At 44.5% G+C, this 16,234-nt stretch overlaps 1 protein-coding gene across 1 annotated transcript in view; it reads left to right on the top strand.

The window, feature by feature from the left end:
- The window catches only part of OLFML2A (olfactomedin like 2A), a 110,826-nt gene that overhangs the window by 53,080 nt on the left and 41,512 nt on the right, over positions 1–16,234 (top strand). Inside the window, exon 2 of the mRNA XM_069748475.1 lies at positions 10,126–10,389. Coding sequence (XP_069604576.1) covers positions 10,126–10,389 — 264 coding nt within the window. The remainder of the gene's footprint in view (positions 1–10,125; positions 10,390–16,234) is intronic.

Below are 16,234 nucleotides of genomic sequence, written 5' to 3' on the forward strand. Positions count from 1 at the left end.
CTGTGTAGCATACTGCCCCTTTGTCCAGCATACTGCCCCTTTGTCCAGCATACTGCCCCTTTGTCCAGCATAATGCCCCTGTGTCCAGCTTTCTGCCCCTTTGTCCAGCATCTCTGCCACAGCGTGTCCAGCATTCTGCCCCGCCCCCCCGATCGCCGCTCTCAAAAAAAAAAAAGTCCTTACCTTGCCATGCTCCTGCGGCGGGCGAAGCTCACTTCCTCCATGCAGTGACGCAGGTGAAAGACTCACTCGCCGGCGGCTGACAATGACGTCAGACGCCGGCGAAGTGCGACTACGCACTGCGGCCGCTCAAGTCAGCTGCCAGCCTCCAACTGGCTGGCGGCGGCTGTTAACTATTGACGTGCGGGCACGGGCCCGCACGTCAATAGTGTGCCGTAGCGCCTGCAGGGGGGGCCTGGTGAGCAGATGAGACGGGGCCCGATGCGGGCCCCCTCTGCCCACCGGGCCCCATACGCCAGTCATGTCTTTCATGCCCTGATGGCGGCCCTGGGTGGTTCCATTACCTTTAGCAGCATCAGAGGAGCACATTGGCACTTAAACTGGCCAGATCAGGAGCTAACAGTGCACTTTAACTCTTCCAACCAGTTTCAGTGCAGTGCTTACAAGCTTTGTTGGTAAGAGCTTGTAAGCACTGCTCATGTTCTATCACTACAGCAGTGGTCAGTCCCTTAGGCAACGAGCTTTAAACAATATAATTAAAAATTATTACTTTTGCAAGCACTTTGCAATTTTACCCATTTATGAAGATTAGAGCCTTTACGCTTCTTGGCGTCCTTCTTCTTTGAAGAAAAGAAAATTAGTAGTAGTCCAACTGAATAGTAGAGGTGCAGCAGAGGTCATCTGTGTGCTGTCCATGATTTTCACTGACCCATAGACTTGCATGGGTTATTTGGATCTCTTTTTCGATCACAAACTGGCATGTCTCCATGTGCTTTTATTGCGTTACATGATCTATGCTTAAAAAATGGACGTCTGGATGAGGCCTTAGGGCTTAGTTAGACATCCATTTTTCACGCACCTTTTATTTTCTATGTGGCTGTTCACACGTCCGTGAGTGGTTCGTGCCAAGTCACAAAAACATGTCTGATTCTGATCAGAGTCATGAATCAAACCCGGCAATGTAAGTCTTTGGTGCCCACTGCCAAGAAAATTATGGACAGCACTTGGATGCCACCCATCTGCTTGATAAGAAAATCTTGGAAAATCTCCATCACTGAAACTCTGATGGTAAAAATGGACACAATGGAATTAGAACACTGATGAATATCGATCTTTTTTTTTGTGCGTGAAAAATGACTGATGTCTTAAAGAGCATTAGAGTTATCCACTACAAGGACAAACCCCTTCTTGATCAAAATGTTTGGCCCCCATAAAATAATAAAGCCTATACTCAGCTCCCGTGACGGCGCCGTTCCCATGGTGTCGGCAGTCGCTTTCCCCGGGGTTGTGATGCGTTGTTGGGACAAGTGACCCTGGTGCCCAATCAGTGCTGGCGTCACTGTCTCCGCCTCTGGACATTTTGAACATGAAGAGGAAGTCAGAAAACAGCTACGGCCTGGACTTCCTCTTCCTGCTCAACATGTCCGAAGGCGGGGACAGTGCCTCCAGATTGGGCGTTGGGGTCACATGTCACAACACTGCATGAGAGCCCCGTGGAGAGCGCGTGCCGACACCGAGGGAACGATGCCGGCACATGAGGCGAGTATAGACTTTATTATGTTATTGGGTCCAAGCGAGGGCTATGAGAAGAAGTTGTCCAAGTAGTGGAAACTCGTTGCTACCAAACAGTGAAGGTTACCCCTTGAAAGCTGCACTATTTTGCAGTTACTAGGCAGCTCATAACATCTTGGGATATCAATGCAGCTCCGGCTTTTCCTTCTCTCCACATGGCTCCGAGGTGAATAACGTTATCTCGCACCATTGCGTGAAATGTCTGGGGAATCTAACAACACCCCCTTTATATGTGCAATCAGGGAAACCAACATGTGTAGGAGAATCTGTGCTGCAGGCCGTCTGCATGGTGATCATTCTACACCTGCCTGGTATTTATTTCACTGCCCAGAAGGACAAGTTTAACTCCATCTCCGATGCCCTCCTCCCCCAGTGACGTGTCACTGACTGGATATAGAAAGAGAATTCCCATTCAGCTCACGATATATTTAATAGTACGATAAAAAAAGACAAAAACAAGCAAACAATGAAAGAAAAACACAAAGGGGTAATTTATTGCCCCTGATGTTTCACATGTCTGTCTTTAAAAAAAAAGTGCCTTGCAGTGAATGGCACCAAATTAAATAAAAGGCACAAATGTGTTAAAAAGAGCAGTACGTTTTGGGGTGTTATAAAGTCAGAGGATGAAATTCACATTGCAGGAGTGGTTTTGCATCGAAATGTAAACTAATTTTTGGTCTCAGAATCAATAAAGTAGGAGACCATGAACTTTCCCATCATACCCCACGTACGGAAAGTTTTCTCTGCTCACTAGAGCACAGGAAAAAGTCACAAGTGTCCCGGATCCAGCAGTACTATTTGGCATATGTGGACCTGACCAGTTGTATTTGTGTCCTCAGAATGGAAGTTTTTATTTTATGCATAGCCAATGCTCTAACCTAACCCAGTCCGTTATATGTGCCCATACAGAAATATTGCTCCAAGTGATGATGCCCCCCATGCACTATAGCCCCCACATACAGTATGATATCCCCACAGCTCCTCATACACAGTGTGATGGGCAGTAATACATAGTGGGGGAATAATATCATGTGTCGGGGATTCGACTGTGGGGCCATCACAAAGTGTTTGGGGAGCATCATACTGAGTTTTGGCGGCTGTGAGAGTTTTTGGCGGGTGGACAACATACTATATGTGGGGGCTGTGGGTGCTTTATATTGTGTGTCTGGGGCATCTTACTGTGTGTGGGGCTCTTCTGCAAGGGCACCATACTATATTTGGCGATATTCAACTGTGTGGTGGAAGCTAGGGGACCATTAAAGTGTGTGGTGTTGGCTGTGGGGGATATCAAACTGTGTATGTTTGGGGGAGTGGACAACATGCTGTGTGTGGGGCTGTGGGTGCATTATACTGTGTGTGTTGGGGGAGGGCATCGTATTATGTATAGCGGGTATGTACTGTGGGGGCATCATACTGTGTGCGTGGTTCTATTATGAGGGCACCATACTATGTATGGAGTAATTCTACTTTGGGGCATCATCAAGTGTGACGGGAGCTATGGGGGCATCATAAAGAATGTGGGGAGGTATGGGGGCATCATACTGTGTGTTGGCTACTGTGGGGATGTGTGAATGTCATACTATGTGTGGGGGATGTTATACTCTGTGTGGGGGTCTGTAGGTGCATCATACAATGTGTGGTGGAATGTAGTGTGCGGACTTCATACTGCGTGTGGGGAAATATACCATGGGGGCATCATATGTGTGTGAGGGCATTATTCTGTGTGTGTGGGGGGATACTACTGTGGGGACACCTCAGCTATTTCTGGCATTCCCATTAACAATGAGTGAAGCAGCAGTGCCGTGATTGACCACCACTCCATTCACATGGGGCTCTTTGGATCAATGGGGGTGCCAGCAGTTGGATTCCCAAGGAACAGACGCTATAGAGTTTAAGTCCTCTTTTTCTCAGAAGAGGCAATTTGCATATTATATTTCCCAGAGGAGCATTGCACGGCGAATAAGCCTCCTTACCTTGACAAGCCAGAGATGGTATGTCACTCTCCATAGGGAGAAACGATACCCCTTAGACCCCAGTCCAGAGCCTCTCATCTAGCCAAATCAGTTCTCATGCTTCGCACTGACGAGGGCCAACAGCCCGAAACACCGTGTCTGCGAATTGAGATACTGATTTGGCTTTTATCCTAAGTCATATTGCATGACTGGTTAAAGGGTTGATTGTGACTTGTAGGATCGCTACTTCCAACAGGTGGCGCTATAGAGTCCTCTTTTTCTCAGAAGAGGCAATTTGCAGGGAACAGAAAGTTGTTCCCTATTCCATTGATATCCCATTGATAGAGGATAACTTCTAAATCTGTAGGAGCCTGAGATTGTTACCTCATTTCACCTTATGACACACCCTAGGGAATCTGAAAATGTTTTTATTCCTTACAATCAGTGTAATAACTCCGCTAGATTACTACTCTTAGTATTCTTATTTGCAGTCTTGCTGGATTCCAGTGACGCGGAGATTAAAGTTTTTCATTGGGAGCAAACACGGTCTTTCAGTTTTGAAGCAGGTAGTATTATGTGACCTTGATTACACAACGCATACCACGGAGAAGACACCCTATTAAAAGCTAATATTTGGCAATGCTTTGGACTTGTCCAAACCTGCAGGGGCAAAGCTTTGCACGAGAAGAACGGTTCTTCTGAGGTATCCGGTGGGCAAAGAGTATGATGGCAGTATTAGGTTATTCTAAAGGGAATATAACTAGTTGCAGCAAGCACAGAGCGATGTGAGAGGTCGTCTGTCGTGGTGGCCGTCCCATTCTCACTACGTAACGCCATGCTACAATAAAGCCTCGTTAGTGACGAGTCTGGGTATATTGCAATGTTCACTTTGCATATAAGTGATTTTAATATTTGCCATTTTTAATAAATTAAGTCTCTTGGAAGGTCGAACAGAATCGCCCAGGTTGTATACTTTGGGTATGTTGCGCATTCACATGATTTCTTAACGTTGCAAATATGTCATTCTGTCGGAGATCCTTCTTGCAGCTTTAATACTGGTGTGGTATACTATATAGAAAAGTTATATCATGGAGGGGCTAGAAGGTTTTTTTTAGTGAAGAAATAGATATTTTATGGTTGACTACAATTTGAGTTAAAGGGTTTGTCTCATCATTGTTCTTCAGGAGCATGCCGCTCCATGACCTCCCGACTTCCTGCTTGCCGGCCGGGGGACATTATGCTCCTGATTGACAGTTTGACTCGTGGCATCGCCGCCCTGCTGGTCTTAATGGTGAGCGCTCTGATCCTGCATGCAGAAGCAGCTGCAGAGGAGTGCGGGGCAGCGTTGCCAACCTAGCTTTTAATTTTTTTTACGGACAGCTTATCCAACAATCACAGACAATAATTTTTTATGGACACATTGGAAAACTATAATAACTCATTGATTATAAGTGATCCATGTCTGCAACCCATAATTCTGATATGAAGACGTCTGCTGCGTTCACTGTAAAATGATTATGATTACAGTCAAAATAATCTGTATAAGCCTTAAAAAAAAGTCACGGATGCCTTCATTTTTTATTTTACGGACAGCGTAAAGTGGTGCCCTGTTTTTGCGGACTGTCCTGGAAATTCTGGACGGTTGGCAATCCTGGTGCAGATCAAGTAATCCAGCCAGTATCAGGGCAGCGCTTACAAGCTCTATAGAGCAGAGCTTGCAAGTTCTACACTCCTTCCCTAGGAGACTGGCTACTGCTGATAAACTGCACAGGTGGTCGGTAACCCAGGCAATGAGCATTAAATAATTAAATTAAAAATGTTTCTACAATTTAGAATTGAGAGGAGTTTCTTGTTTTTAGAATCATTTAGCAATTTCAATAATCATAAAAAGAAGAACCCTAAAACTTGTCCTGACAAACTGTTCTGAGTGCCCTTAGAAGAGCACATGAAGTGGAAGAGTAGGGTCCCCGAATTAGAGCCATGCTTTAAGGCCTAAAATGGCAAACTAAGAGGCTCCAAGGTGGGTGCACCTGGTCCAAGCAGGTATTGGCAGCACGTAATACTAAATTTCCCCTCTAGTGGTCACTGCAGTGAAGAAAACTCAGTAGCTTCCTTGGATAAGCCGATCATCATACCGGCGATCATATTAAAGAAGTTGCCTGTGATTAAATATTTCTTTTAAATACAGTTTCAACCTGCATTTTTTAAACTTTCTAGGAGTTCTGGACAGTTTTCTGTAAGTTCTGAAATTTTGCTTTGTGAGGAAGTGTCTGGTATTCTTAGCCATTGAAATGAATGATTTTTGATAGCTGGCATAGAGCAGAAAGGGTCTACATTTATAAAGTATCTATAAGGGTCCTATTACATAGACTCAGGCGCATTTGCATAACTTGTAGCTTTTGGGCCCCAATACAAAATCATCAATAGGGCCCCCAGCTTTAGCTGTTCTTTAATAGTATTCTTCTTCTAATATGGGTCAATGGGACCTTTTAGACCCCCCAGGCTCCAGTGCCCAGGTTGACCGCAACCCCTTGTATCCACTATACCTATGCCCCTGCTCAGATAAACATTTCAGAAGGTCCAAAACTTCAGAAATTCCTTTAAATGAATAGACGGATCATTGCAGTTTTATTTTTGAGTTATTAATATTTGATTTTGTAGAAAGGCGGGAAAAGTTGAGTTGCTATTCGTGTATGGGGGGAAAAGGAGGTGGTGAGCACCCCGCTGCTCACCTGCTGGTAGACGCTAGGGTTCCCCTGTAACGTTAATGGACTGGTCAACGCTAGGGTTCCCCTGTAATGCTATTGGGATGGTAGATGCTAGGGTTCCCCTGTAACGCTATTGGAATGGTAGACGCTAGGGTTCCCCTCTAACGCTAGTGGAATGGTAGACGCTAGGGTTCCCCTGTAATGCTATTGGAATGGTGGACACTAGGGTTCCCCTGTAACGCTATTGGAATGGTAGACGCTAGGGTTCCCCTGTAATGCTAATGGACTGGTGGACGCTAGGGTTCCCCTGTAACGCTATTGGAATGGTAAACGCTAGGGTTCCCCTGTAACGCTATTGGAATGGTAGACGCTAGGGTTCCCCTGTAACGCTATTGGAATGGTGGACGCTAGGGTTCCCCTGTAATGCTAATGGACTGATGGACGCTAGGGTTCCCCTGTAACGCTATTGGAATGGTAGACGCTAGGGTTCCCCTGTAACGCTAATGGACTGGTGGACGCTAGGGTTCCCCTGTAATGCTAATGGACTGGTGAATGCTAGGGTTCCCCTGTAATGCTAATGGACTGGTGGATGTTAGGGTTCCCCTGTAACGCTATTGGAATGGTAGACGCTAGGGTTCCCCTGTAACGCTAATGGACTGGTGGACGCTAGGGTTCCCCTGTAATGCTAATGGACTGGTGAATGCTAGGGTTCCCCTGTAATGCTAATGGACTGGTGGATGTTAGGGTTCCCCTGTAACACTATTGGAATGGTAGACGCTAGGGTTCCCCTGTAATGCTAATGGACTGGTGAACGCTAGGGTTCCCCTGTAATGCTAATGGACTGGTGAACGCTAGGGTTCCCCTGTAACGCTAATAGACTGGTGAACGCTAGGATTCCCCTGTAGTGCTAATGGACTGGTGGATGCTAGGGTTCCCCTGTAACACTATTGGAATGGTAGACACTAGGGTTCCTCTGTAATGCTAATGGACTGGTGGACGCTAGGGTTCCCCTGTAACGCTATTGGAATGGTAGACGCTAGGGTTCCCCTGTAATGCTAATGGACTGGTGAACGCTAGGGTTCCCCTGTAATGCTAATGGACTGGTGAACGCTAGGGTTCCCCTGTAACGCTAATAGACTGGTGAACGCTAGGATTCCCCTGTAGTGCTAATGGACTGGTGGATGTTAGGGTTCCCCTGTAACACTATTGGAATGGTAGACACTAGGATTCCCCTGTAATGCTAATTGACTGGTGGACACTAGGATTCCCCTGTAATGCTAATGGAATGGTGGATGCTAGAGTTCCCCTGTAATGCTAATGGACGCTAGGGTTCCCTTGTAACGCTGATCGACTGGTGGATGTTAGGGTTCCCCTGTAACGCTAATGCACTAGTGGCCACTAGGGTTTCCCTGTAATGCTAAAGCACTTGGTGGATGCTAGGGTTCCCCTGTAATGCTAATGCACTGGTGGACGCTAGAGTTCCCCTGTAATGCTAATGGATGCTAGGGTTCCCCTGTAACGCTAATGCACTGGTGGACACTAGAGTTCCCCTGTAATGCTAATGGATGCTAGGGTTCCCCTGTAATGCTAATGCACTGGTGGACGCTAGGGTTCCCCTGTAATGCTAATGCACTAGTGGAAGCTAGGGTTCCCCTGTAATGCTAATGCACTGGTGGAAGCTAGGGTTCCCCTGTAATGCTAATGCACTGTTGGATGCTAGGATTCCCCTGTAATGCTAATGCACTGTTGGATGCTAGGATTCCCCTGTAATGCTAATGCACTGTTGGATGCTAGGGTTCCCCTGTAATGCTAATGCACTGTTGGATGCTAGGGTTCCCCTGTAATGTTAATGGACTCGTGGATGTTAGGGTTCCCCTGTAATGCTGATGCACTGTTGGACTCTAGGGTTCTCCTGTAATGCTGATGCACTAGTGGATGTTAGGGTTCCCCTGTAATGCTAATGGAATGGTGGAAGCTAGGGTTCCCTTGTAACGCTAATGCACTGGTAGACGGTAGGGATCCCCTGTAACGCTAATGCCCTGGTAGACGGTAGGGTTCCCCTATCATGCTAATGGACTGATGCAGCCATTCATAAAGAATCGTCATGTTTGCTTCCAGGGCATGTGTCAGTCACTAGAGTTGGGTGGCATCAATTCATCGAGACGCGGACGTCACATCAGTGATCTGTAGCTACTGCAGAGAGAGAGATTATAACTAATGGCATCCATGGCTCCTCGCCTGATCAACCGGCCTGGAGCGACATCACCGTTGAGGCACGGCATACATGTTATATTAGCCGGCTAATCAACGGAAGAGCCATGTAAGAGGTGATCCTCAGGACTCCCATCTAGTGGTCACAGATCACTCTTGTGGCCAATAGATCGGGTCCTGTGAATCGATTTTACACCAACTCTAATGGTCACAGAGAGGTGAATGGCTCGTTGCAGTGCCGTTATCAGCATCAAGGTGGAAATAAACAATGAAAGTTTCCGATGAATAAATACATGCAGAGATCTCGAAAGTCTTTTATAATTCACGCAAAGAATAATCTTTATTTGGTAAAACAGAAATATCCCATTATATCTGGACTGGATGGCAAAGAGTTAAACATACCATGAAAAGGAAAATGTTCAAGATTATAACCAAACAGAGCGGAAAAAAACTTGCCAGCCCAATGGTCGGTGTGATTCAGAATGAAGCATTGATAATTGATTGAGCTGAAATGTTGACCAAGTTCAGAACTGTGCAGGAAGTTGGCACAATACAAATCATGCCATTGTCCAGGGTAGACGAGATCCTAGACGCTCATTACTTGTCTGTTCTTTGGCAGGAGCGCAGCTGCCAGTCGGCTTCATGCTTCGTACTAATTGGTCAGAAAATATGAGTAAATGACTGTAATGACATAATTCGTGCACAATAGGGTTTTCTATAACCTTCGTGAGTTAAAGAAAAACTTGGAATTTCTATTATGTTTTCAAGCAATTTTAGAAATTTTCAAGCTAATGCTTCTATTAAAACCGTTTAATGAGAAAATATACCACAGCTATGTCTGAAAAAAATAGAGCATCAGACTTGCTTTAAATATTCCATAAATATGTATTATTTTTAATTGATCTAAAAAATGCAGCTTTTCTCCTTAATCCAGCGATGTTTTTATTTTCTTCCTGCTCCTCTCCATTCCTGAGATCATGCGCCCTTTTCCCTCTACATAAATCTAGTATTTTTATCCAACTAGGCGTGTCCCAGAAAAGATAGGGACCACTCCCACTTGGCTAACAAGACTAGATTTACATAAAAAGAAGAAAGGGCCACATCTCATGGACCTAGAGGCTCAGGAAAAAAAAAAGAAAAACATCTCCAGATTCAGGAGAACATATTTATATTTATGGCAAGTGACAGGTCCTCTTTCACTATTATTCATCCCCGATCCCAAGCACTGAGATTGTGGTCTTTTTCGAAGTGTCTTTTTGCACCCGTGGAAACAGGGGGACTTATTTATGGGAAACGGAGCACACAAACATGTGAAGAACATACAAGTTTCTTGATCCTTAGTTGAGTTTGAACCCAGTGTCCAAGTCCTACAAGACATTAGTGCTAACCATTGACTACGATGACCACTCTACCATGTAACGCAGAACATAATTTTACTACTATTCTTATATTTGAGAGTTCTTATAAAAATTCTTAAATTGAGGTTTTTTTTTGTTTTCCAGGTTTTTGGGGATACAGACCACGTGCGCATGATATCAGAAGGTTCGGATTGTCGATGCAAATGCATCATGAGACCCTTAAGTAAAGAGGCCTGTGCCCGTATTAAAGAAGGCAACATGCGGGTGGAGGATTACTATACCGTGGAAACAGTCAGCTCAGGGTCTGATTGCAAGTGTTCGTGCACTGCTCCACCATCATCTCTTAATCCTTGTGAAAATGAATGGAAAATGGAGAAAATGAAGAAACAGGCTCCTGAGTTATTTAAGGTACATATTATCATTGTCTCTATGTCCACCACCTACGTGGCTACTGTGGGGATATTGGAGAGGGGAACCCTGTTATGTTAGATAAAAATTAGTATAAAGCTGGGCAGTTTCCTCAAATCCCTTTCTGTCCCACAAGATATGTAGCTGCTGGAGAGCAGCCCTGAGAGCCGCCTCTTAACTGATGGAACCCATGGCTTCTCGCTTGAATAGCTGGTCTGATGCGACATCCTCATTGAGGCATAGCGTACATGTGATATTAGACGGATACTCAAAGGAAGAGCCAGGTAAGAGCCGGGCTACAGCTGAAGGCATCCTAAGTCCTACTGTCCTAGGATAAGGGTCCGGTGGGAATTAACCCTATTGTCGTGGTCCCTCTATCTTCTATGTCCTTCTCACCTCCATGTTTCACTTCATTTTAATAATGCAAAAAGAAGAAATCAGTATAAGGCCAAGATCATGATAAAAAATTGGGACACAACTGCACAATATTTGACTTACGGTATTTAAATATTACCTTATTATATAACTTTCTTAGAGATGAGGAATAAATGTTATACTTAAAATAATGAGAAATCTCTATGATATCAATAAGTCATAGAATGGCCAAGAACCTCAGGATACCGCCCTGCGGAAGTAGGGAGGGTTGCAAGCATCTATGTTTCCATTCTCCGACAGTGAGAAATTCATCAATTACGGCCTGTATGCGATGTCTATGAAAGCTGTATAGAGCTGCCATCACCGAAAGGACCCTAATGACCTCCATTTTTCACATACTTGTTTGTGAAGGAAACTTGGAAAGAATAGTCGGCAACCTGAGTTGAGAGTCTTGAATGTAATGAAGTCAATGCTAAGCAGGCATGGAATACATTGTGTTTACAGTGAATAACCTATGAACACGGATATGTTCCACCAATGGGTTTAGATCTTCAGAGTGTATAAAGTCTATTGAGATTACCTACAAAAAAATACTAGGCAAATATTTTCCTGTTACTCATGTGCACGAGGAGGTTTCATGTGTATGGAGGACTAAAATTCTCTCTCCTACAGTACATAAGAAGACACCAGTATAGTTGCTGCTTTTCAAGTCGCGGGGATCAGTCCATTGACTACGTCAGTAGCTACGTCAGCTACGTCAGCTGTTCACATTGCGTTAGTGGGTGTCCTCTGGTGGAATCCGTTACCTGGCGCAATTAACGCTATGTAACGGATCCGTTAGCGCACCCATTGACCGCAATGTATCTAACGCATCACTAACGTATGCCATTTTTGTCCCATTATTTTCTGATGGATCTTGAATGCTGCTTGCAGCGTTCGAGGTCCGTTTCTCGCTAGCGCAGATCGGGCATCTGCGCTAGTGGGATCGCTAAACGCAATCCCTTTTTGTACATTGCGTTAGCGCATTCCGTTAGCGTATGCGCTAAACGGATTGCACTAATGCAATGTGAACCTAATCTGTGACCATCGGACTGGAATGCGGATTACTGCCTCCTACCTCTTGACACTTTTTTTTGATTAGCCGGCCCAAAATGATATCATGTGTGGCTCACACCGCAACAATGACATTACACCAGGCTGGCTAACTGAAAGATGAGTGGAGATGACGTCAGCACTCCCATCCAACAGCCACCGATTACTAACATGGTCCAGATTTTTGCGAATTGACTGGCGCCAACTCTAGTTACCAGTAATATAAGTAGCACTTGATAAGTGAAGGCCCCTGTTATACATTTTGACGAGGAGCCCAGGAACGGCAAAATATAGTCGCCACCATTTCAATGATGTTTATCGCACTTCTATACCAAATTTTTCAACTATCCTGGAAAGTTTAGGAGCTCCCAAAAATTGGAGGCCCACTGGGCTCCTAGAAGGATTAGCAAATCTCCCTGGTGCCGACACACTCTCATAAGTCAGCATTTCTGGAAAGTTTCCTTCATGGTAATCCTCAGTCATTAGGACATCCAAAGGCACATCCATGGGACAGATGATGATGTGTCGAGAAATGTGGCTGGGAAAAAGAGGTCATGTTCTCGAAGATATTTTTATGGTTATATGCTTTGTGCAACTCAGACACTAGTCTCTTGGATATCAACTTATGAAAGTTGCAAAAGTGTGCTCTATGGTATATTGATTTACATGCCATGCATGGTCTGGGAAAATGGTGTGTAAATAGAAGAGTAGATTATTAAGACTTTACACAAGAATGCAACTCCAAGGTACTTTCAGATTTTAGTAGAAAATGATTTTAGACATTGCTTTTGCACTCCTACTTTTATACAAAATGGAAAATGCTAATCAATAGCAGCTCCAGGCGTTGTTTGCGGAAAATGACATGTATATTTTTACCAGCTAAATATATCCTATCATAGGAAGTCATGGGAAAGTGCTTGGGCTGTGGGATGATCGGTTTATCCCAGGAAAATGAAAAATTTATATTTTCTGCGAAAACTCCCTGAGGCTTCCCCTATTTTATCTTTTAATACATTGAGCCAGGACTCCAAACACTACATTCATTTGTTTAATGGACACTGGGTCTAATTTATAGACGAGTACAAAACATACAATCTCAAGTTAGCGTTCCCATCGTGTCTTTTCCTTTCTAGAGCTACAGAAAATAAAATAACCTTTCGTTGATGATGAACACGAAATGGTGGCCACTTTGTTCCAGATACTTTGCTGTACATTTACTATATTGGTGGCTGAAAAAAACACATGATGAGCGACCCAACTTCTTTGTGTGGTCAAAGGACTACAACAAGTTTGGCAAGCATTTGCCTCCATTCTTGTGTGCCTGTTGTTACATAATGTAGGCTCACTGGGAGAGGTGGATCTCCCAGTGACCCAAGGTCCGGGTGGGCACATGGACATGAATCGTCGGTGCAGAAAGTGGATGATGCACGCAGGATATGGATGGCAGACATGAGACCATTAACAGAGGTACTGAAGGCAGGCAGATTGCAGTTACTGAACACCTCAAACAGTTTGCAGAGTTACTGAAGATTTCAGAGTTATTCGAAGACGCAGGCAGACTGGAGACTCAACGACTAGAAGCTGCATGCAGAAAGGAGGTGTTATGGAGACTGCAGATGCGTAGCAGTCAAAACTCTGGAGTAATAAAAAAGTCCAAATACCGTGGAAGCTGCAGGCAGCCAGGAAACGTCCTGAAAACCATCAGGAATGCATCAAAAGTCCTACAGGTAGGACAGGTAGCAGATAGAACTCCAGAAGAACTAAAAGTCTGAAAAGCAGATAGGAGACGTCCAGGAGATCTAGCCAATTAGCAGTGGTACTCAAAGCTGCAGAGATGTAACTCAGGGACTGGAAATCACAGGTGTTTTAGAGACTGGATAAGAAATGCGCACAGAAAAGCTAAAAGTCATACTTGTCTTGGGAAGCCTTATATAGACCTATTGTTATGATAGTGTAGTAACTCACTCAGGAAAATAGGTAGCACACTAAAAACTGCAACTGATCCTGATGGTTCCTGTACAGACTAGAGATCCAGACCCCGCAGTCCTTAGAGGTTCCTGTGTGAGCTGAGTTAGCCCTAACCACAGACTAGATGACGGGAACTTGGACCCATGCTGCCTGAAAAGCTGTCAAGTGCTTCATTTTCCTATTAACGAACCGGAGGGCAGAGCAGAGTACAAATTACCTATAGAAGGGAAAAGGTGCTGAAATAGAAAGAGATACCAGAGTGAGTAAAACAAACCACGAAATACAAAATGAAGGATTGCGTACATGCTGTTAGAAAATATGAAGAAACAGAAGATAGGTGCAAGGTAAAAGAACGTAAACAGCAAATAGATAAACCCTAGCTGGAATTTCACTGACTGGTTTAAACTATAGCAGTATGGCTGATCAAATGAGACTTATCACCAGCAGGAAATACCAGCTAGGGGAAAGTATATAAAACTACACTCGACAAATGATAGGGCAGACAAATGAGTAACCTCTTACCCTAAAAAGACTGAAGCAAGGATAACAGTAACTAAACACCCAGAGAAAAGGTTTGTTTGCTGTAGCTCGGTGGACAGAGAAGCCAACCACAAACTTCAGACTCAAGGGTTTGAACGCAGATGCATTGCACCTAGGAAATAAACAAATGGGGTATTCTGGGCTACTTGCAAAGCCTGATGTGAAGCATAAGAAGGAGGAGCAAAGTGGGGTGAGGGAAGCAAAGTATGGCTCTGAGACAGGTGTGTAACACCTGTTTTCCCCATCACTACTGCAAAAACAGGTTTTGACCCTGCAAGGAGAAAATTAAAACCTCAGCTAGACATCCATGATCTGTTCTTGTTTTGAGCTAAATAATATATTAAGAGAACACGTGTGAAACATCCACGTCTAAACTCGCTACCCCTGCTTCTGCATTGCTGTGCAGTGACACACTTTCCTTTTGGGCGATGCAGGTCGACAATGCATCAGTTCTGTTTAATATTCTGGGACTTGTGGAGCTGTCCAGGCAGCGTGTTTGGGGGTTAATTCCTGAAACTAGTTTTCTGAAAGCTATGGATGGGGCATCACACTATTTACACCCATAGCTCCCTGTCTCCAATTGCCAGTTATAAATTCTACTTATCCTGGTTCTCTCCTCTTACTTTCCTTCTGCTCAGCTAGTTTGCTTCCTGCTACTGACCTCGGTTTGTGTTTTGACTATTTTACTGTCTGATGACTTTGTTCCTATTCTGACCTCTCGTTACTGACCAGGTTTTCTGACTATGTTCTGCCAGCTGGCTTTATTGGCCAGCAGCAACTCCGTGTACACAACCTATTCCATAAGTCCAGATCCTTTTATAGAGGTTAAGATGTAAAGGCCAAGGCACCCACTGTCATTTGCTAGATGAAGTGGCTCGCATATAGCCTGTCTGTCGGAAAAAAAAATTAAGTGCTGCCAATCTCCGAATAATAATTAGAAAACCATGTATAATTTCCTATACACTTCACAAATACTTGCTAGTGAGAGCAGCTTTAGGGCTGATACCCTCTTTCCAACGATGTGTCACTATGCTGTTTGTTGCAGTTTCAATAAAATCAGTGTTTATCAGCTGGAGATTATCACTACAGGACTATGACGCTGGTCACTACTCATGAACAAGCTGTTAAGCAGTCTAGTCAAATGTTCCGGGGTCAGGTAACAAGAGAGCACACAGTAAACAAAAGGAAAAAAAAGGCGTAGTCAGCTAAAGGTCCGAGGTCAGAATACAAGGAAGATAGCGGATTAGAGCAAATGGGCTAGGCAAGTGGATGGTCAGAATGAGGTCCAAGGTCAGGCAGTAATAGATCAACAGAGCACAGGAATACAAGGCAAATGCTATGATTGGCAGAGATCTGGGGCTGACAGCTTAGCTAAGTAGATGGATAATCATTTAGAACAGGGAACACCTGAAGGAAGCTCAGCACCTTAAAGTATCTGATAGGACAGCTGAACTGTGTATCAAAGTACTGACGGTTAAGCCCCTTCACTAGATTGGTTGACTGAGTTGTCACTCACAGCGTCCAAGACACTGAGCAGGGGAATGGTAACGAGGACTAGGTGTCTTGTGCCATGTAGTCCTCCTGCCCTGTATAACCCCCCTCACCCCTGATTGGTAGCTTTCTGCCTATGCACAATGTATACAGAAGCTTCCAATCAGTGGTGTGGGCGGGGTTATACAGAGCCCAGCATTCAGAGGATGGCTTGATCTGCAGCAGAAGAAACACTGATTTTATCAACATGACACCAAGCAGTTCTATAAGTGACACATCACTGGAATCAGGGTCTCCTCCCCTACATCATGCTGCTTTCAGATTACATAGAAAAAAAAACCTTAGGTTTTTGTTATCACGATACAACTGCCATCCAGTG

The sequence above is a fragment of the Ranitomeya imitator genome, chromosome 2 (assembly GCF_032444005.1).
Source record: "Ranitomeya imitator isolate aRanImi1 chromosome 2, aRanImi1.pri, whole genome shotgun sequence".
NCBI classification, from domain to species: domain Eukaryota; kingdom Metazoa; phylum Chordata; class Amphibia; order Anura; family Dendrobatidae; genus Ranitomeya; species Ranitomeya imitator.